The sequence below is a fragment of the Anopheles coluzzii genome, chromosome 3 (assembly GCF_943734685.1).
Source record: "Anopheles coluzzii chromosome 3, AcolN3, whole genome shotgun sequence".
NCBI classification, from domain to species: Eukaryota; Metazoa; Arthropoda; class Insecta; order Diptera; family Culicidae; genus Anopheles; species Anopheles coluzzii.
Window position 1 is genome coordinate 54,721,526 of NC_064671.1, and position 21,242 is coordinate 54,742,767.

Below are 21,242 nucleotides of genomic sequence, written 5' to 3' on the forward strand. Positions count from 1 at the left end.
GCAAAAAAAAGGTAGCGCCATCTGTTAGTGGGGTACCCAACCAGTGGAGCGCTTTCCCCGCTTCAGAACGGTGATACGATTGTTTATAAATACGAAACTACAATAGAAACCACCAGCACTGAAGCAAGTGAGATTTGAGTAATGGTCGTTGGTGTCGGTACCCACGTATCTGATCACACGACCATTCATATAGATTTTTGCTCAGAAAGTTAGAAGGCTTTATAGGTCATGATAAGATGAAGCTTGTCGAAACACGTTGCAAGAAAAGGAAAGCAATATAATCATGAGTTATAATTGTCGTAACCACAGCCCTTGTCATCGTTGCTTCTAAACATTTTCAATACTTTATTTGCAATTTTCTGGAATATTATTTATTGTGACTTTCCTTCACTACGTCTGTCCAAAAACTGATCGTCTTTTCGCGTTTCGTTTCCATCCTGCCGCTCTCACATGCGATCTCACCGAGTCGCTCCTCTCTTGAAATCGCGCTTCTCTGTTGATCTCTTCTCACCGTGTGGTATCTCACCGTGCAATCTCTAACGTTCGCTTTTCGGCAAGCTGCGAGTCTCTCAATTGTCGATAGGCTTCTCGTTCTATCGCTATTTCTCTCTTTATCTTTCCCTCTCGCGACCATTTCTATGCTACGCTTTAGTGCTAATAATTCTTTTATTTTAAATTTAAGTTCTAAATTCTTATTATTATTATTGTTGTTGTTACTATTGTTCTTATTATTCTTATTATTATTGTTATTATTATTATTATTATTACTATTATTCTCTACAATAATACCACCGACAAACCGACGTGACACTTCGAACAAAATGAGCTTCAAAAGTTGTCTCCTTATTTCAAATGAAAATACGTTAAACACTAGCGCCATCTCTATAATGATTCGCTTACTACACTGGCACAGAGAAGAAACTGCTAAACCCCCTTTTTGTTTTTCTTTGCAAATTCCAATGCGTATTGTTTTTTGTACTTCTCACATCTTCTGCATTGATTTGAAAACTTATAAAATGATTTTCCTGTGTGTTTTGTCCAATTATTCTCACAAAATCTTGCCTCACACTTCCTTCGCCATTTGTATTTAGAAAAGTTGTTTACATCGAAGCAGCAGTGAACAGAGCTTACTTTGACAGGAGTGTTCGCCTCACTGGTAAATGACAGTACTTTCGTGTGGGACACTTTTGTAACGCCAGTGTCACGTCGGTTTGTCAGTGATAATACGTCATCTATTGAGCAAACCAGTGAAGCTGTTGAGCTTTTTTTCTATATTCTACCCAAATAACCAAATCGGCCTTAACCCACTGTAAAGCCCCAAATAACCAAATCGGCCTTAACCCACTGTAAAGCCACTTCAAACCCACGTGGGTTTGTGGTGGTCGATTCAGTCGTTAACCCACCAAATTTTAGAACAATCGGAGCTGCCAGTTCCGATCCGATGTATTTATCTTGCCCACCCTGAACCCACCTTTTCCAAAAATGCTTTGAGGAAAAGTTTGGTCAAGGGTTGGCTAAGGTAAATATGCAGAACAGGATTTTAACTCTTCGATTGATTATATTCATTCACTTACATCACTGCACTTAAACTTCCGCAATATTATTAGTCTATAAACTGTGCACTGACCAGCGAAATGGATGAGTCCATTTGCAAGTAAACAAACACACGCATCCACATCTTACACAAATATGTTTCACAACAAATGAACTTAAACATTCAAGTTTTATTGCTTCCTTTGCACAATTAAACACATTTTTGGGTGATACATGTTGAGTAAATGAATTATCCGGCATAAAAAACTAACGTAAACAAACTTTGAAGTGACCACTTCTGTAGATGTGTGGTTTAACCCACCAAACCGACAGTTTTTTGGCTTTGTTCGATGCAACTGGATTTTTAGTACAGGAAATTGGTGGCGTTTTCGGTATCTTGGTTATTTGGCGCCACTTCAAACCCAAGTGGGTTAGTGAAGGTCGATTCAGTCGTTAACCCACCAAATTTTAGAACAATCGGAGCTGTCAGTTCCGATCATATGTATTGACCTTGCCCGCACTTGGCCCACCTTTTCCAAACATGTTGACGAGGAAAAGATGGATCAAGGGCAGGCTAGGGTCAATATGATTAACAGGATTTTAACACGTCGATTACTTTAACTCATTCACTTACATCACTGCATAACTTCGGCAATATTATTGATCTATAAACTGTGCACTGACCCGCGAAATGGATGAGTCCATTTGCAAGTAAACAAACACATACAAATATGTTTTACAACAAACGAAATTAGGCCCGCACGTTTAATCGCTTCCTTTGCATAATTCATCACATTTTGGGGTGATACATGTTGAGCAAAAAACTTACTTTAACAACATTGAAGTGGCCGCTTCTGTGGCCGTGTGGTTTAGGGCGGTGGCAACGCTCATCCGATGCGATTTTATAGAACGAGATTTAGATGGGATATGACAGATAACGTCGGACGTGCGATTTCGTCGTCCGGCGTTATCGGTCATATCCCATACAAAAATTTGATAGGCCGTCCGATAAAATCGCATCCGATGGAGCACAGACACGGGCCTTAACCCACCAAACTGACAGTGCTTTTGCTTTGTCTGATGCAACTGGATTTTTAGTACAGGAAAATGGTGGCGTTTTCGGTATCTTGGTTAGGCGGCGCTCTAGCAGCAATCGAACACGACATCCGACACGAACAAACCCAAATAATCATATGGAGGTGCACTGTCAGACACAAACAAACAAACAAGACAAACGTCGAGTCGAACATGTCAGTTGATTCTGTCTGTGATGTTCGATACCCACCTGTGCTGTGAGTACCTTGGCTGTCAAACGCTTCACAGCTACAGTAGATAGAATTCAATTCGGGACATTTTTAAGTTTGTTTACGTAGTTTGTCTCTTTTTCTTCTTAAAATTGCGTGCAAAATATTTAAAATAGCTATCAATAATTATGTTAAAGCTTTACAATCAATTATAACATCAAATATAAAGGATTGAAACGTATTAAACTGTAGTGTGTACATAATCCATGTGTATGCACTGTATGTGTTTTGGCATGGACGTTTGTTTACATTTTTCAATATTAAATTTGAATGATTTCTATGTTATTATACATGTGAATAACTAGTAAATTATGAGTTGAATGTTCCCCCTGTAGGTGGATATTCATTTAAACTATGAAAATGCTTCATTTTCGAGACGAAAAGAAAGGCGTATTGCAGTGCATTATGACAGGTCTATAAGACATCGAACAGCTGACAGAGCACCTATCGAACAGAGTCGTGTTTGTTTGTCTCGTTCGATTGGTCCCAGAGCGCCGCCTTATTTGGGTATTTTCTATTTTTGTCATATTTTGTTTACATACTGTTGTACTTATTTACATTGCACGCACTGTACAGGAATATACAAACCTTGGTCCAATCGTAATGACGTTCATTTGTTTACATTTTATTTTGTTCCGTAGGTCGGAAGCGTCGTAGGCAAACAAATTCTAAAATCTGCGGTGCATGTTTTGAACACAATCTTAACGTTGTAATTCTTTCACTTCAAATTATATGGTAAGCATAATATAATATAATCTCATAGCATACATAAAGCTTTTTTCGGTCCAACGGAATGATAAAAGTAAAGGAATCGGTAAATATGCTTCAAAAACCAAATGCGTTGGTTTACAGTTTTATTTGAATCATTTTTGTGATTTGAATTATCAGTACTAGCGTATCAAATGCGACCATCTAGTGGAGATTAGCTACTTTGCGGAGAATTCACTTGTAAAGGTTGCAAACTATGCCATTGAGTATGCTGCCGGAATTTTGCAGATACATATTTTCACTAAAATTCACCATTAGCTGCTTGCACTTGCCGTACGCAGAAAGGATAGAGCGAGGATATTCGTAGCCTAGACTATCTGGGTCCCATTTAATACGGATAATGTATATCACATCCGGAAAGAAGACAATTTGTTCGGTCAAGCTCAGTTGCAGGCTATCATTGAATGCAACATCACAGATAAGGTGTTCCTTATGATAGATCTTCTTCCGATCATTGCTATGTTTAGAAGAAATTTCAACAGTTAGTTTTTCTGTGTACGTCTCCTGTCGCACTTCCGATACTTTTAGCTGCGGAAGAAGCCGACTGTTCAGGCTTAACGATTTTATCACGATAAATCGGTTCGTACTAATATTGGCTTCGAAGTCCATCTCATCCCCGATAATCAGTGGACTAACTGCTTTATAATGGATGCGATGTACAGGTATCCAACCTGTATTGTCGCCTGCAATAGGTGTAAAGTTGGTAAAACTGCATCCAACAATCGTGTCTTTCAATGTATCGGGTAATTCAATATCTTGCAGAACTGTTTTCATACTATCACTGTTGATTTCTAACCGATTTTGTTCGCACTCCGTAATACACCAGGCACGTATCATACATATTATATTATCCTTAACTTCAAAGTTATCTTCCAGTATCAGATCGACACAATTTTTCGATAGATGATGGCTTCTTTCCAGGATGATGTTACTCAAGCTCATTCCCGATGAAAAAAAGTGTTTCAACACACACATACATGAGTATATAATATCGTCCAAGTTCATCCTGTACGCTATGTCTAATATTTTCAGCACGTTGTTTGGTTTGATGTTTTTTCCGAAGTAATTGACGCATTTTTCGTGCAAGCTATCAATCATGTACTTTTCTGCGCAATAATACAGTTCCAACAGCTCCTCAATGTTTTGTATGCCATCAAAATCGACTGCTCCAACGTAGATGTAATCCAGCATGCGCTCAAAAACTCTGGAATTGATATCCGCTATTTGTACCGTCTGCATTTCGGCGAGTGCCCCGTAGAACATGGCTTCGAAAACTGGGCTCGCGGCTGACAGGATAAGCTTGTGGCAATGATAAACATCTTCATCTACGCTGAATGAACAATCGACTAGGTGTTTCTTTTTCCGCATCTCGTTGAACCGTTGCCCAAAATCAGTGTGTTGATTTTCCAACACTCCCTGTACGGATGCAGCCTGTAGGAACGAGATATCAAAAACAAAATCATTACCTAACAAACACTCATTTGTGGTTCATGTTCAACTCCTCATAACATCCCGCATGGGCAACCATCAATTGAAACGATAAATTCAGTATGCATTGATATAAAGTAATCGCAAGGCTTTAACTAATCATTCCCACCGTAAAACTGAAGTGGTTGAAAATCCGTGCCCCGCGTTCATGTAGACAAAAGGATCAGCGAAGATTAAACACCATTTCTGATTGTTGTCAACCCTTGAGCAGTGTTGCAAGTAGAAGAACCTCTGAGCACAAGTAAATATTTGCTTTATTATGAGCTCGCCTTCAACTCTATTCCAAATTAAACCTTTTGCAGTCCCAAGATTTTTAGAAGAGTCAAATACCCTTAATGAATTAATCGACATAAAAGTAAGCAAGGGAAGATAATTGAGGCCCGTTGGGTCGGCCTGGGTCTAATTACTGAATGGGTTAAGATTGTTATAACTATTCGCAATAGTAACGTACTAGCTAGCTGGAATAATCTATTAATTTATGGACATTTTTTGTATTTTGCATTATAAATACAAATTAACAGGGAAAAATAATTTATATATATTTATTATTGCTTGCCGTTAGGTGAATAAAAACTTTAACAAACAAAAAAAAATGATTGTCAAACTGGGAACGGGTTCGCCCATTGGCTACGTCCAAATAATGGATAAGCGTAGAACATATGAACGTGTATAAGCGAAACAACGAAGAATAGCTTTGGCAGGTCAATGTCCAATGATACCTAAGCGTAATCTACTTCTTTTTCTTGCTGCAGAGCAGATCAGGTTTAGTCGGTGTGCAGGTATTCGAACTGCCGTGCCTCCCATGTGCACGCGACCATTTCCAGAAGGTGATACAGTTCTTTTTTTTCTGTACGCAAACCCATCATCATTTGTTGTTGAAGGCACATGTACCCAGCCATATGCAGCCGTTCTCGTTATGGAAGTTATGTATTCAATATCTGTATCCACGAGCGGTAGCCATAACCTTGCCTTGATACACAGCAAAAAGCAAACACAGACACGCTGTGTAACGTATTCACGCAATCATGGACGAAGCGAGAGGAACCAAAACCTGTACAACTTGAACTTGAACTCCATTCCATCCAACGCTGATGCTCTGCACGTTGCGATCATCGCTAGTTTGTTCATTGATCCGGCGTCGCTTTTCGACGGGGGGAGCTTTACAGCTTCAAGGAGCCTGTGCTGGTTGTTTTAATTTTTTTACTGAACGGAAAACGTCTAGGTTTATACTTGGCTTTGAAATGATTGTTCTTCGTTTTTTCTTAACTTATTCTATAGGTTTTGTTGTTGTCGTTGTGTGGCAAGGCTTACCTGGGAACACATGTTGTCACGATGTTCAAGATGCTAAATGAATGGAGACAGTAGAACCCTTTGCTTACAACTTAACACAAACTTTTCGTTACGGCCGACGCTTCAATCTCCACCGCCATGCAAGCAGCAGCTACGCAGACAGAACGAGAAAAATCAATTGTTGTTCACAAACTTGGATTATGTAAGATTGTTACACCGCCAATAAGAACCTTGCCTCGTTAACACACCGTAGCACACTTATGTTACGATTTATATATTATAGCCAAGCCATAGCTTGGAAAACACAAACACAGCTTTGTTTAAGAATGAATGACCGCTGATAAACTGGGATGGGTAATTGTGGTTGTCTGATTCGTTTCGATTCTTGTTTTGTGTACGATAGAAAAATGCGACTCGCGAAGATGTTACATAGGATTCGTTCAACTCAATGTTGAAAGATTAAACTGTAGCGGATAGCACGTAATAACACAATTTTTGTTTTGCACACATCAAATAATCGACGGAACTGTATCCTACCCACGGCAGCAAACCAGCACAGACGCTTTGCAGCGCCGGGGATGCAGTGAAAATGATTTTATGTTTCTGCTTTCTGCTTGTACCGCGCTGACGACGCAAATACGACGTCGGCGCACTCTGCTGCCACGGTTGTTGGGGCTACTCTAAACAGAAATAATTCTACAGCACGCGCGTTAGAACCGCTGTGTGTGTTGGTAGGATTGCCGATGGTTTGATAGAACGAAGCGATATACCCGTGCATCGAGCCTACGCACACTAATAAAACCGAACGCACGCATACGTATAAGAGAATAACAGTGTAAAAGATATGTAACAGAGGTGTTGTAATATTGGATTGGAATAGTGGCAAAGTTGTGGCAAAATGCGTAATCACCAGCTGGTGAGCAATAAACTACGAGAATATTATTTGTCTCGCTAGTTGATGGTATCAAATCTGAATACGAACTGTAGCTCTTGTTTTGATCATGTTGCTATTTGCCACACTACTACATCTGGCTGATGTTTACGTTTTCGTTGCTGACCTACAAAGAGATTCAGACCGAAAATATGTAAATGTGTGTATAAATATTAACAGTGCTACTAATAGCATCAGCTAAAGCCATACAATCAAGGCATCACAAACACTCAAATGTAAAATTAAGCTCGAATCGTTTCTGATGGTGCAATTTAAATTATCTTTATTTTGGTTGCGCGCGTTTAAACGTCACGTGTAACGTAGTATGTGTGAAATCAGTACTATTGTTATCAGCTGTTTCTGCGACTATGTTTGCATTTGTGGATGTTACATTGCATAGAAAAAAAGTAAACAATTAAACAGTAACAATGTGCGTTTTTCATGACATCAACGTCTATCGAAAGCTATTGCACGATTAACGAAATTGATGAATAAGACAACATGTGGATGCAACAAATAAGTACATATTGGGTACAAGTGTTGGTTTAAAATAATTGTTTTGTTAAATTAAGAATTTAATATTTTTTCAAGAGAACTTTGGAGCTGGGTTCACAAACGAACTCATTTACCTACAGTAAAGAGACGAAAGAGGTTCTCACCAGATCCAAAGCCTTTATAACACTTACATTTGTGTTATTTATTTTTATATTTATATTATTCAACAGCAACATTCATAAAATAGAAAATAGCTATTTTAGCTATTTAGATAATCGTCAAACAATATTGAACGCATATATCGACTTGAAAGTTGGCTTCTGCCAACAATACAAGAAACTGGACATTTATTACAACAAAATGAATATGTAATTCAAATAGCCAAAACGAATATAAAGAGGGATACCACGTGTGATTCAAGTTATGAATCTGTAGCGGTTTTTCTATTGGCCTTATAATTTACAACAGTAGAACGTCGATTATCCGGGACGAATTAACCGGCGGGCGGCTTAACTGTTCGAATAAATCTGACAGCTGTTCAATCGAGGCGAACTTTAGCAGCGATAGTCAAGTTAGTAAACACATTCATAATATTATATTATTTATAATATAATTTGTGCAGCTTTCTAGTGTCTAGTGATATTTTAGAGTTTCATTTTCTGTTCTTGAACAGTTGTTAAATCTATAGTTATTGATTGGAATACTATTCTACTAATGAATTGTTGATTAATTCAAAATGAATTGTTAGTAAAATCAGTGCAATTTATATTGTTTATATGAGTTTGACATATCTTCGATCATTATCTGTGGAAATCGCTTAACCATGCAACTGTCCGGTCCCGAGCTGCCCGGATAATCGACGTTCTACTTTATATGAAAACATCAAAGCATAAGGGTGGTTGCAACGTTTATCCGATGCGATTTTATCAGATGAAATTTATATGAAATTTGACAGATAACGTCAGGCGTGCGATTTCGTCGTACGACGGAATCACTTTTTTTATTCCGTTGGATCGTCGCATTCGATTTTATCTGTCAATGTAATTATGTGATTAATCCCTTAGGCCGCTGCCAGACACAACGCAAAACCTTTGTAACGAAAAAATTGACAGATGAAATATAACACATTGTAACGCTCCTTTTTTCCGTCGACCGATTTCGATCCACCCATCTGCGAGTGAAATCCTCACGAAATTGTGGTTTTGTAGTAGCAAAAATCCAATTAAAAAATGAAATTAAACAAATCAAACTCAAGTATTCATGTTATACGCATCAAAGAAAACTCTTATTGAGGAATTATTTAGGAAAATAAAACTCACTTTTTGTTTGTCTACAAAAATAAAGGTTACTTTTCGGTTGTCAAACTTTTTCATTACGGTGGTTTTTTCGGTGTCTCTGGCAGCGGCATTAAAATTATTCAAATAATCGCAATATGAACTGAAATAACGTTTGACAGCAGCGTCCGATAAAATTGCATTGGATAAGCGCTTCCACCAGCCTAATCTCCCAGAACCATTGATCTGGTGGGAGTATCGATTGTAGGGGAGTGGTCGGTGTATCGAGAATGTGAGTTTCGGTTAGGTGGAAAATATACCGTCAGGATTTTTTGAGCAGGTTTGAGTTATAGGAATTAAGAGTAACAATCAAAAGGAATACGCGATTTTTAACCAACCTGTAAGGCAGAGGTGCCCAACCTGTAATCTGTGGTACAAATAGACATGGACCGCAACAGTTTTGATTTTTAGAGGTTGGTTAGAAGATATATTGATAATAGTATTTTGCTAACAAATTTTTCACACATTATAAATTTGTTCTTCTTTTGCTTATCAACCGTTGTCAGACCCTGTATTACTAAGGCTTCATCCATCGATTACGTAACACTAAAATTGCAAATTTTCAACCTAGTCTCCCTTAAGGTGCTGTCAGACACACCGAAAACCCACCGTAACGAAACAGTTGGACAACCGAAAAGTAATGCTTGTTATTGTAAACAAACAAAAAGTGAGTTTTGTTGTTCTCAATTTGGTAGAGAATAGCATGAATAGTTAAGCTTGATTTGTGTTAAATTGATGTTTGGCATTGCAGCAATTTCGTTAGGATTTTGCCCGCCGACGCGTGGACCAAAATCGTAGCGTTACAATGCGTTAAGGATACTAACATAGTAGCAACGCAATCAGCAATGTAACCGTTTAGAACAGTTTTTAGCCTGTGTGTATGCAATCCACAACGCATTGTGTTCTACATTGATTGCATTGCTTCAAATTGGTTGCCCATCTAGAACGGGAGACCAATGCAACATTACAATATTTTCAATGAAATTGGTGTACATTTCAACGCGTATGAGTGTTTAAACGCGTCAATTTGGCAAGTAATGTGGATCCTGTACATTAACGAAAAAAAACTACTTTAATTGTTAAATTATCAATGCGTTCTGATCAGTTACATTGCTATCGATTGGACACAGATCGGAGAAGCGTTATCAAAATTACATACATTCAGGGGCTGCAATTCGGCGTTGCTGATTGCATTGCTGATTGCGTTGCTACCGTCTAAAGGGCCTTTTACATTTCATCTGTTGATTTTTTCGTTACGATGGTTTTTTGGTGTGTCTGGCAGCGGTATAACCGTTGTCTGAATGACCAAATTTACATCTTTATCTCTACGACCGGCATACCCGGGTATCCCATACATTTCGTACGGTAAGTTATATTGTTTCATATGAGCACTTCAATAACTTTGACTGCATTGAGAATTGAAAATATGATACAATACAGCGCCTATCACAACTATATGGACAGTCGTTTTTCGCGATTTCCGGAAAATCCATAGGAGACAGATAAAAACAGTTGTACGAGTTGTGCAGAATACTATTTCACATCTTCGTATAATTTTTAAAAAATTTTAAACACATTTTTACACGACTTATGACGAAAAATGTTATGGTCGTACCATAACTATAAAGACACTTTGAAAAACAGGTTTTATGTGCTAACTAACGCATTTAAAAATCCTTCAAAAATATAAATAACATGTTCTAGAAAGGTTTAAAAGAAATACAGTTTTGAACGATTTCAAAAAGTGTTTTTATTGCTTATTTTAAGGTTTTATAAGTTTTATAAGAGTAATTATCAAAACAAAACAATATAAAAAAAATTAACAAAAATACATTTTCGCCTGTAATAATTGTTTTGAAAATGCGAACCGAAGTATGTATAAAGATTTTCAAAAAATTATTTTGAAATTGCCATGAGAACCTTATCAATTTTGTGAACAACGGCTCAAAACTGATCCGATCAAACAAAAGCGGCATAAAAACCTCAACAACGATATTTTAGCAGAATCTAAATAACTGCTGTTGTTACATACATAGTTAAGGAACATAATGCTAGCCTGTTATATTTTTCCTCCCACCACCAACTTCACCATCGATAGTGTTGTGTACAGAAACAGTGCAGTGTAACCGATGCTCGATGCTGTCGTGGAACTGACAATTCGCGAGAGAGAGAGAGAGAGAGAGAGAGAGAGAGAGAGGGAGAGAGAGAGAGAGAGAGAAAGAGAGAGAGAGAGAGAGATAGAGATAGAGAGAGATAGAGAGAGAGAGTTGTAGAGAGTTAAGACGTTAAGACGTTAAGACCCAGAAATTGCGGCTTTGGAAGATTTCTTGTACTGAAGACTAATAAAAATGTTACTGTTTGTGCATTGAAAGGAATTATGGAAGCATTTATTATGTATACATCACATTGCGAACAAATTTAGCACTGTTACTAGGAATTTGGGTTTCATTTCTTATATATCCCTCAAACTACGATCAAACATCAGCAATGTCGATAAAATGGCTCAGATTTTTTGAAACGGATCGGGTTTGAGAGGAATTGGATTAGAATTAATCCTAGTATTAAACCTGGTTGTTAATCGTGCTTCGCTTTGAATTGCATGCCGTCTTCTGTGAATCGTATGCCATAACGATGAGTACCGCTAGATTGATTGAATTGTTTCCCGCTACTGCGGTGATCTCCTGGATGCGCTGGTATGATAATCTGCTTAAATGCTGCTACTTTATTCCTCTTACTTAGTACTGAATTTTGCTTCAACAGAGCGTATAGGCTCATCAGCGTGATCATTCATAGTCATCATTTAGTGTCGTTGGTAAAGGAGCTTGTGACTCCTCAGTCGATGCCAGAATGTCATGGCTTGTGTCTTTACTTTGTTTACGCCTATCTTCTACCCAGTAGCGTAATGTGGCAAGATGTTCAAAGATCGCTGGGTGCTACATCTTAGCTGTATTCAGCACTTCGTACTATACTGTAGGAGGACTATAGGAGCTTGTGGACGTGCCATTACCGTCATATTCTGGTTAACCTAAGTACGACGAAGGAGTACTGTGACGTAGTAGGAAAGCTGTTCATGAGAGGTGACTGTCTCAGCTACTAATTCCGGTCGACATCCGGAATACTGGAAGAAGGTGCACCGATCTTGGAGGTGCTTGAGGGTGCCTAACAGTTGCCTTGTTCTTTTGTCAGCTGGTGGATACGGAAGCGTGGAGAGGCATTTTGGGCTTGCTAAGTTCTCAGCTATCGCGGATCGACCTATCGCTGCTGGTTGGTTTCTTCTTCTTTGGCACAACTACCGTTGTCGGTCAAGGCCTGACTGTCCCCCTGGTGAAGTGAGCTTGGCTTTCGTTGACTTATTGTTACCATATTAGGTTAGTCAGTCCTACGTATGGAAGCACGGTCTATTCGGGGCTTGAACCCATTTTTGTCAAGTCGTACGAGTTGGCGACTGTACCACCAGACCGGTCCTAAATCTAGGACTATATTAATGTAACGACCATGAAAATGTGCATACATTATCTTAAACTTATGTTTTATCAGAAAATGTACTAAATCTTTTAAGTTTTTATCTATTTTTATGTTTTTTCATGAAATAAATACATGGTTATTCTCGTGCAATTTTAAAATGTTCGGGTAAGACGGACACCTGATATGGGAAAGATAGATACCATGAAGGGTAACATGGACACCTTTAGAAAACGTTAGAAATTGAAGAGGTGTATAGTATTTTAATATATTTCATTGATTTCTACGTCCAGGTACGTACATAAACCAATTCTGGGCCAGTTGCAACGACGGTTCATTCAGTCGTTAAATTAGGAATTGTAAGCGCCGCTTCTAACACCTCGAAGAATGCAGAATCTAAAGCATTATTGAAATATCGGGCACTAACAGCTGACGTTGCACCAGCTTACAGAACAACAGTCTAAAACTTTCCTTTAGGAAATTATTCCGCGGAAAGTCCATGACAAAAGCATGTTTGAGGGACATGTTAGTAGGTGAAGCCATTTTTTCCATTTAAGATTGAACTTTTTGATACTTGTAATACCATAGAATCTCTCATCTATTCCTGAACGATTTGATATAAATGCTTTCACCTTTTGTTTATTAAAATTGTCCAATTAGTGACTATAGATATCAGGTTTCGTGAAGATCCTCGCCAGCGTCGAGCGAGTAATATAATAACGAATGGCTACTATTTTGATCAGTGTTTCATTTCTCGCTTATTTCAATATTTTCTCTAGTTGCTGGATGGTTTATATCTTCGAAATACCCGTATTTAAGATGTTTAATGAGTTCTGCAAAATAAAAAAAATTGGTGTCCTTCATTCCCTACGACATAGTGTCCGTCTTTCCCGCTTTAGTGTCAGGATGTTTAAACCACCAGCAAGCGAGATTATTTTTTGTTTCATTCTCTCTTATTTCGCCGGTTTTTTGCTAAATAATCACGACATCTCATCCATGTAATAAAATTTCCGAAAATATAAACAATCCAAGTTACATAGCTTAAGATTGGCAGTATTCAAATTAGATCCACAAGGATGAGCACGATTGAAAATTTATTTATATAACCAATTTTCTATATATTATGAAAAAAAATGTTCTCAAATGTGTTGTTTTGCTTGCAGTTTGAATTGTTGAATTATTCGAAAATTACCTTTTTCATGCATTTATAAGAAGTGTCCATCTTACCCGCAGTGTCCGTCTTTACCTACCTTCCTCTAGAGATAAGACATTTAAGATACCAACTTAATACTAATATTCCATTTTTTATTTCATTTTGTAGGTTTTTCCACACTAAAATATGCAATCTTCCCGCCTTCCTTATTTCGTAACTCTTTTCATAGCAGTCGTTTTGCAATATTTACCAAATGAAAAAAGTACCTCAAAAAGACCATTGGAAAATGTATGTGACTACGACCGTAACATACTTTGTCCGGAATGCGTCTCAAGTGGCTTGGAGTGTAATAAATTTGATGATTTATTTACACTGCAGGATGATAATGTATTCAACATTATCAATAACATTTTCAATTCACACACTACTAGAATTGGTACAATTGTTCAGGAAAATAAATTAGCAGTGATGAAACATTTAAACCGTGATAACACTATCGAAAAATTGTTACAAGAATACTGTGACGCTTATTCGCTGACAAAACAAAACTGCCGTTGGGCACAGCACGATGGAAGTGTAGATCGAGCAAAAGAATTTATTACGACATCAATCCTTGATAGTGCAAGGGTTGAAGGATGCATCTTTTGTCCAGCCACAAACAATCGGCAAAGTTTGCAACGTTTTCTAAGCTTATTCGACTCGACTGATAATGAGCTGTGGAATTTGCTTGCTGTACGCACAAATGTAGAGCCGCTGCTCATCAAACTGTTAACTGTTAATTATCACGATGAGCCGCCGTTATATGTTCCAAAACTTTTGCACACATTTGGCTTCTCCATTATTGAAACCTATGAAGGAAAAACGTTGGAACATTATTACGATTTCCCGTTCGTGACTCGTATGCGCATTGCTGCTGAGCTCATCAGGGCAGCATTTAAGTTCACGGAAGGAATACACGGATTTCGGTAAGTGCAATCATTAGCCAAACTCAAACGAATTGGAATGTACGGCAGGAAATTAATGTATGTTTGGTACCAGTGTTTTTTTAACAGATATAAATCCAGATAACGTGGTAGTAAATCTTAAAAACGATAACAAGCAAGTGTACGTATCCATCGTCGATTTAGATAATGTCATTTTACTGGATAGCTGGGCGGAAGTATTTCTTACAAAAAATACGCATCACGTGCACAGTAAAATCGAATGCAACGGATGCTTTGCTTACGTCCAGGAAGATGTTTGCCGCTATCAAAATAGTGATTTGAATTTGTTTGCCACATGTCAGGTAAGTGTAAAAGACCCTTTTACTGCCAGCTACATTTTCGCTTATTATATTAGTGAAAGATAAATAAAAAGTCAGAACAAATTGAGTGATAAATATGTATCTTATATTTTTATAAAACAATCCCTTCTTTATTTAATTGGAATTAACGCACGTGCAGCCGGTTCAATTAGGCGTTATCCATCAATTACGTAACGCAAAAATTGTAAAATTTGGACCCCCTCTCCCTCTAGTGTAACAAACTGTAATTTGGCCCCCTCTCCCCCAAATTACGTAACGTAATCTACGTAAATTGCGTAGATAGACCCCCCTGATATAGCTTAATTTATTCAACAAAATCTGTTTTTTAATGAGTTTTTTTACTTTATTCTGGGATAATCACAATCTTTTAAATTAACCAAACAAAAAATAACATTATATTTTATGTAACGGAAAGTTGTCCCATGCAGCAATCAAATTCAAAAAGATTCTGATAATCGTACGCTCAACATCACGGTTTGCAATGTACTTGCATCACCATTAAATATTGTATCATCATCAAATTGATTATTCTATTTCACATAACAAGTGATGTTTAATAAGTTACGCATGTTCTACAAATTACGAACAAAATCGGTAATGTTAGCAAGAGTTTCGGCTGCATTTTCGATGTATTTATAAAATTACGACGATCATTGGCGAAAACAAAGTGTGGTCGTCGCAGTAACGGAATGCAACGTTCGTGATCGTGCAACGATCTTGTGTTAAGTTTTTCCGCTATGAAGTCACCAAGAAGAATTCTCATTTTAACTCATTTGTTTTTGAAAAAAAAAAAATCATAAATTTTATTTTGCTTTGCGTAACAAAAGTTAAACTCCTCCTCTCCTCCGTGTAACAAATCGTAACGTTTGACGACATCTCTCCCCCCCCCCCTATTAGCGTTACATAATTGATGGATGACGCCTTAGATACTTCTCATGTTTGCTAATTTTTATGTTCATGTAATTATATTCTATTTTCTATTACATTTTTCATCTGTTTCAATTTTGTTTAATCATCCTTCATTTTTCTCTTTGATGTTCTCCGCCGTGGGTTTACCATACCAAAGAAGACGAATCTATTATGCAATGAAAAAAAAAGATTCCGCTCGATAAAAAGATTAAAAAATCATAATTAAAATATGTTATTTTTTTCCAACACAGTACTTACATTATATATTTGTTTTATGAATATTCTTTCCCAAGTGATTACCGCAGGTAAAAGAGGCTTTAATCCCTAGAAAGTTTGTTTTTTCGCAAAATAGCTTTGATTCGAAAAATAGCTTTTTTATTACTGTAATTAAAACACTCACGTTGAAAGGTTTTGTCAGACTGGGCTATCGGTTGAGTGACACTGAGTGTACTGGTGGTAAAACATACGATTCATTTCACGATCCGACCCTGTGTCCGGTACAAGACAACCGGAATTCGATTCCGACCCGTGGGTGGTGCAGTGATTTCGGTTCGATCCGAAAGAGCAGCAGATGAAAGCAAGAAAGCATAGGCGATTCTGACCCGTTGGTGCAGTGCATTGGGGTTGGCCCTTGAATCTACTTTGGACTGACTCGACCCGAAAGGCTCGGCTGCACCAACGAGTCGGAATCGCGTTTGCATTCTTGAACACCTACTGAACCTACTAGCACTTTACCGGTCGACCCGAACGACTCCGGTACGCTTACGGAAGACTCTGACTCGCACCAACATATTGCGCATACCCAATGCTGCGTAAGCAACAATGAGTCCGACTAAGCGCACCCGTTGCACTCACTGATTCATATTGTCTTGCATCCGTCTCCGAGTGAAATGAATCGTATGTCAAACCTCTACTAGAGTATACCACTGGACTTCTAAGATTTGTCTCGTCACTTTCCAATGTAAACACCATTAAACGTAGCGTTTTGAGTCAATATAACATCTCGCAAGCGATGAATAATGCTGTTTACTTTGGAAAATGACTCGGAAACCCCAGTATAGGTTTCTAAGTTTACTGACTGCTAAGGTAAAACTGCAGGTGTCTCCGCATTGTCACGTTACTGTTAAATGTTGTACGAATAATCTATTTTTTATGCATCATTTTTTATTTCAGTTACTGCTAGAAAATTTAAATGGACACTATGCTAAAGGATTGCTTCATTACGATCGTGATGCTGAAGCATTCCCAGTGCTTGGTGAAGCTTCAAAGATGCTACAAAATCTTCTGTCAGAGTGTGTTTACTGTCAACCACCGGATTGCCAAAACAGATCGCACATTTTGAAAGATATGCTTCACATCATAGATCAAACAATAATTCAATCGTAGCCGCTACACTGTGCTGTTATTTTTTACACTTTCCTACATTAATGTTACATTTTCCTCTAACTTGCCGATCTGTACGTTCGTCTTCTTCCATAGCTTGTACTTTTTGTATATATTCGCGAAGTTCTTTTAGCTCACACATGGCCTTTTTTGTTAGTTGACCTTCTGGCGTCGTACGATGCTCAAATACTAACATACCTATAGCTTCCTTTAAAGCAGCTTCTGACAGTTTCAGGCGTTCCTGCAGTAAAATAAGCAATGTATACATATTTAGAAGAGAATATTGAAACATTACAATAAAAACCCGAACACCCGATCATACCAGCAGTTCAGGAGTTTTGATCTCTCCTATGTCGTGGTTGCGGCGTGATAAATCAACTAATGCTGCATGATATTCATACAAAGCAATCCCCGTTAATCTTGATACACCCGGATCCAGTACGCGTAATATTTGCAGCATCTCTTCGCATAGTTCTAGCTTGCGTTTCAAGGCTTGACGAGGTACGTTGTGTATATCATAAGACATGCACATGTTCCGTAGCTCACCAGCAAGGCTTTGCTTTGCTTCTAGTACAAGAGAATGGTGTGGATTGAGCGTTTTTGAATGTTTTCCTATTACTTTCTCCAGGTTACGACTATCAAGAGCTGAAAGTATAGAAAATATATTATTATATTGTAATTCGCAAATAGGTCAATATCTTCTGTAGCTCATACCACAGCTGGAAATATCGTCTCTGGCCTCGCACATGATCTGATTGACATACTCCCTAGGCAGTTGATGGCCACACGTAAGACATTCCCATTTTGGTCTGGTTGGATAGCGTACGATAGGATGGTATAGCAATAAAAGCATAGAAAACCATTGAAAGTAAGCAACTACGCAGGATATTCACAATTAACTTACGTTTCTGTATGGAAAACACATAACCCATCGTCACAGGCCGTACATTTTAGTGAGCTTAAATGGGTGCCCAATTCGGTTGGATCGCTGCAGCGTGCACAATTACATATAAAGTATTTTCCTTTTCTAAGATGCGTTTGTCTTTCAAATGTGCTCTACAAAACATGGAAAACAAAAGAAAAAGGGATGCTTTAGTTTCTGTTGCCGATGCCCATTATCCGATCCAACTTACAAATAATACCCGAGTGTAGTTATAATATAACAATTCTCCTGCTTTGATGCCGATGGACGAATATAATCGCAGCTTAGACATTCCGTCAACGGCAATCAATGTGTTCGTTTGGCAATTGTGTGTCATGAGTGATGTTTTCGGATACAGCCCTCGAGCTAAATTATTCATCTGCACTCCCTGGCTGTCCATATTTCCGCGTATCTCGAACGTATTTACATCCAAAATGCCACATATACGCTGCAGTAGCTCTCCCGTAACTGTGAGATCGTCGATCTGTTGGAAATCCTTTTCATTCAACATCGGCTCAACCACGTACTGATTGTGGATGTGCCAAATTTCTGTATCCCTGCGACTTTCGAAATGCGATTCCATGGCCATCATCTCGTTATACTTGTCTCGATCACTACGATACAGCAGGAGACAGCGAAGTGGAGTAATGATATTGAAGTGATCGAAGAGAAAATTTTTGTTCAATTTTGAGGCTTGTTCATAAAAACTGCACTCCACTGGATCGTGTCGCGAACAGTCGCGGCATAGCGGCCCCTTTAAACACACTCTAGCATATACAAGAACAATAAGACGTGTGGATTTAATATTAGCTTTTCTCTCTACACACACTGTGTAGTATGCTTACCTGCATGTTCTCGACGCAGGCCCAAGGCATCCCAGGCAGCTAATATCAGCATCCCAGTAGGGTCCTACAACGATTGGATCTTCGGCCAATATAAGCTCACCTGGTTTGATATCCCGATTGGCGACCAGAAACCTACGAACGAAAATCTACCCTAGAACATAAACATTTACATGTGTGAGAAAAAAAGCATTTACTTGCCTGCCTAACTGATCACTTTTTCGTATTTCGCATATGTCCTCAAAATTGTTCGCCATGCTTGCCCGTGAAACAAGAAATACGTATTTTCACCCAAAAAAAACAAAGGTATGTAATGCGGTTTTTTTGCTACACGCTGCGGTAAAAAATGTTTCGTTCATATGTTTCGTTGCTGTTACTATTGCTCTACGCTTCAGGCGTAATAAGAAAACGCAACAGTAGGCCGTGATCGCGATTCACACGTGCTGCGACTGCGCATATTGTATGTTCTACAACCCAGCAGGTATTTATAGCTGACAGAAGGCACAAACATGCTATGACAAGATAGCAACCGCATTTGTCTTAACGGTCTCAATGTGACGATCTTAAAATTACCTGTATTTAAATTAAACAAACTGATCGAATAATTTTACAAGTAAATCAATAAAATGCATTGAGATGCCGAAAACAACTACAATGCAAAACTGACCATTGTACCAGAAAGTCACAAGAATTATACTTAAGTGTTAATAACCAGTGGTGGAAGGCCAAAAATCGGCTACCGGCAGGTAACAATAGCAAATTAAAGACAAATCAACGGAAATAAACGGAAATTACAATGACAGTTCCGCAAAGATCTACCCAGATACTCAAATCATCAACAAAAGTAGCATAGGTTTTCAAATATATTAATTTTTTTTTATTCTATTCATTCTCTCTGTTTGCGTGCTAATTTGCTCAGAATTTCTCATTTGTCTTTTTATGGTTGCGCAAGTTAAGCTTCAATCGATTTTTTGTAACAATAAAATTAAAGCAGAATACGCCTTGTTTTATCCTGTCGCGCTTGGTACTTGCAGTATGTTAAAATCGTTTAACCGTTTGTTGTAAAATTTAGTTTTTAAAACGTTTATCTTCAAGGAACACGAATTTCTTAATCGGTTGAAGTAATCCGGCTTACGTAATTATTTAATAAAATGTTGTGTAATTGTGGAATTTTGGGTCTCATACTTTTTTGTTTGTTTCGTTTGTTTATGTTCATTATGCGCTTACATGGTTATTTTCTATTGTTGCTGTATTTTTGTTTGTTAACTTCCGCCAGAGCAGATGCCCAAAACCTATTGTTTAAATCCAGGGTTTATGTTTTGTATGTTATTTAGACATGAATAAACATAGATTACAGTTATATTGAGAGTGCTCTCCTTTCGGAACTTGCATAACAAAGCAAGAAGAAAGTAACTACAATGCAAGGAAAAAAAGAACAAACTTTAAAATTACAACCCTGTTTACACTCGCTAATGTCATAGAATTTAGCGTTTGGTTTTTCCTATTTTTTTAACATTAAACATGCACATTAGTTTTCTCTACGTATTAGTTTTAAAATTTAAGAGACATCATTTGGCAGGACACTCTTGGCAACCTTCGGTATGCGTCTATGGTTGTGGTCTAATTTCAATCAAATAGCTTCAAATCTTCGTGATTGTTAAATTTCGGTTCAATAAATGAATAATAATGATTCATACGGCAAATGGATTCGTCGCGTTTCGTAGTTTTCATAATATGTCTTCCAATTCCAAATTTCTGATCATGTCACAATAGTACACCAACCGGCAATGTTTTTTTGTTTGGAGATATGGCATACGTACTTTTAAGTGAAATATAACAATAGCTGTGTTTATTAGGACTTTTTCCATACTATTGGATTTTTCCTTTAAAAAAAAACATAAATTATCTCGGGTTTTTCAATTATGCATATTGTTTGCAGTTGCTAATGTTTCCAGTTTTACTTTAATTATTCAGTAAACATAATATTTGACGTGCTAAACATTGTTTCCTCAAATGATGTCATTTTCTTACAAAACTAGCATCCGATACAACAACTTTAACTAATCACCGGTTATGTTTACTCTGGTACATATTTTGTCATGAGATGTTCTTAACAAAAATGTGT

At 37.8% G+C, this 21,242-nt stretch overlaps 3 protein-coding genes across 4 annotated transcripts; 1 reads left to right on the plus strand and 2 right to left on the minus strand.

Annotated features, from left to right (window-relative positions):
* The first annotated feature begins 787 nt into the window (after positions 1–787).
* On the plus strand, positions 788–17,356 carry LOC120955155 (uncharacterized). Its single transcript, XM_040375710.2, has 4 exons — positions 788–3,572; positions 13,927–14,723; positions 14,797–15,043; positions 17,144–17,356. Exons 2-4 carry the CDS (start codon positions 13,945–13,947, stop codon positions 17,354–17,356), a joined length of 1,239 nt encoding a protein of 412 aa, XP_040231644.2. The 5' UTR covers positions 788–3,572; positions 13,927–13,944.
* LOC120955154 (BTB/POZ domain-containing protein 9) lies at positions 3,657–7,498 on the minus strand. Of its 2 annotated transcripts, none has more exons than XM_040375709.2 (3): positions 6,921–7,498; positions 6,405–6,534; positions 3,657–5,036 (listed from the first exon to the last, which is right to left on the minus strand). In XM_040375709.2, exons 2-3 carry the CDS (start codon positions 6,414–6,416, stop codon positions 3,780–3,782), a joined length of 1,269 nt encoding a protein of 422 aa, XP_040231643.1. In that variant the 5' UTR covers positions 6,417–6,534; positions 6,921–7,498; the 3' UTR covers positions 3,657–3,779. The 2 variants fall into 2 exon arrangements, with proteins under 2 accessions (XP_040231643.1, XP_040231642.1); XM_040375708.2 differs by having other exon boundaries at positions 6,614–7,498.
* Positions 17,264–21,187, minus strand: LOC120955153 (SET domain-containing protein SmydA-8-like). The gene is made up of 7 exons (XM_040375707.2): positions 19,319–21,187; positions 19,121–19,252; positions 18,487–19,042; positions 18,258–18,409; positions 18,068–18,162; positions 17,676–17,998; positions 17,264–17,594 (listed from the first exon to the last, which is right to left on the minus strand). Exons 1-7 carry the CDS (start codon positions 19,372–19,374, stop codon positions 17,373–17,375), a joined length of 1,536 nt encoding a protein of 511 aa, XP_040231641.2. The 5' UTR covers positions 19,375–21,187; the 3' UTR covers positions 17,264–17,372.
* Between the last annotated feature and the right edge of the window lie 55 nt (positions 21,188–21,242).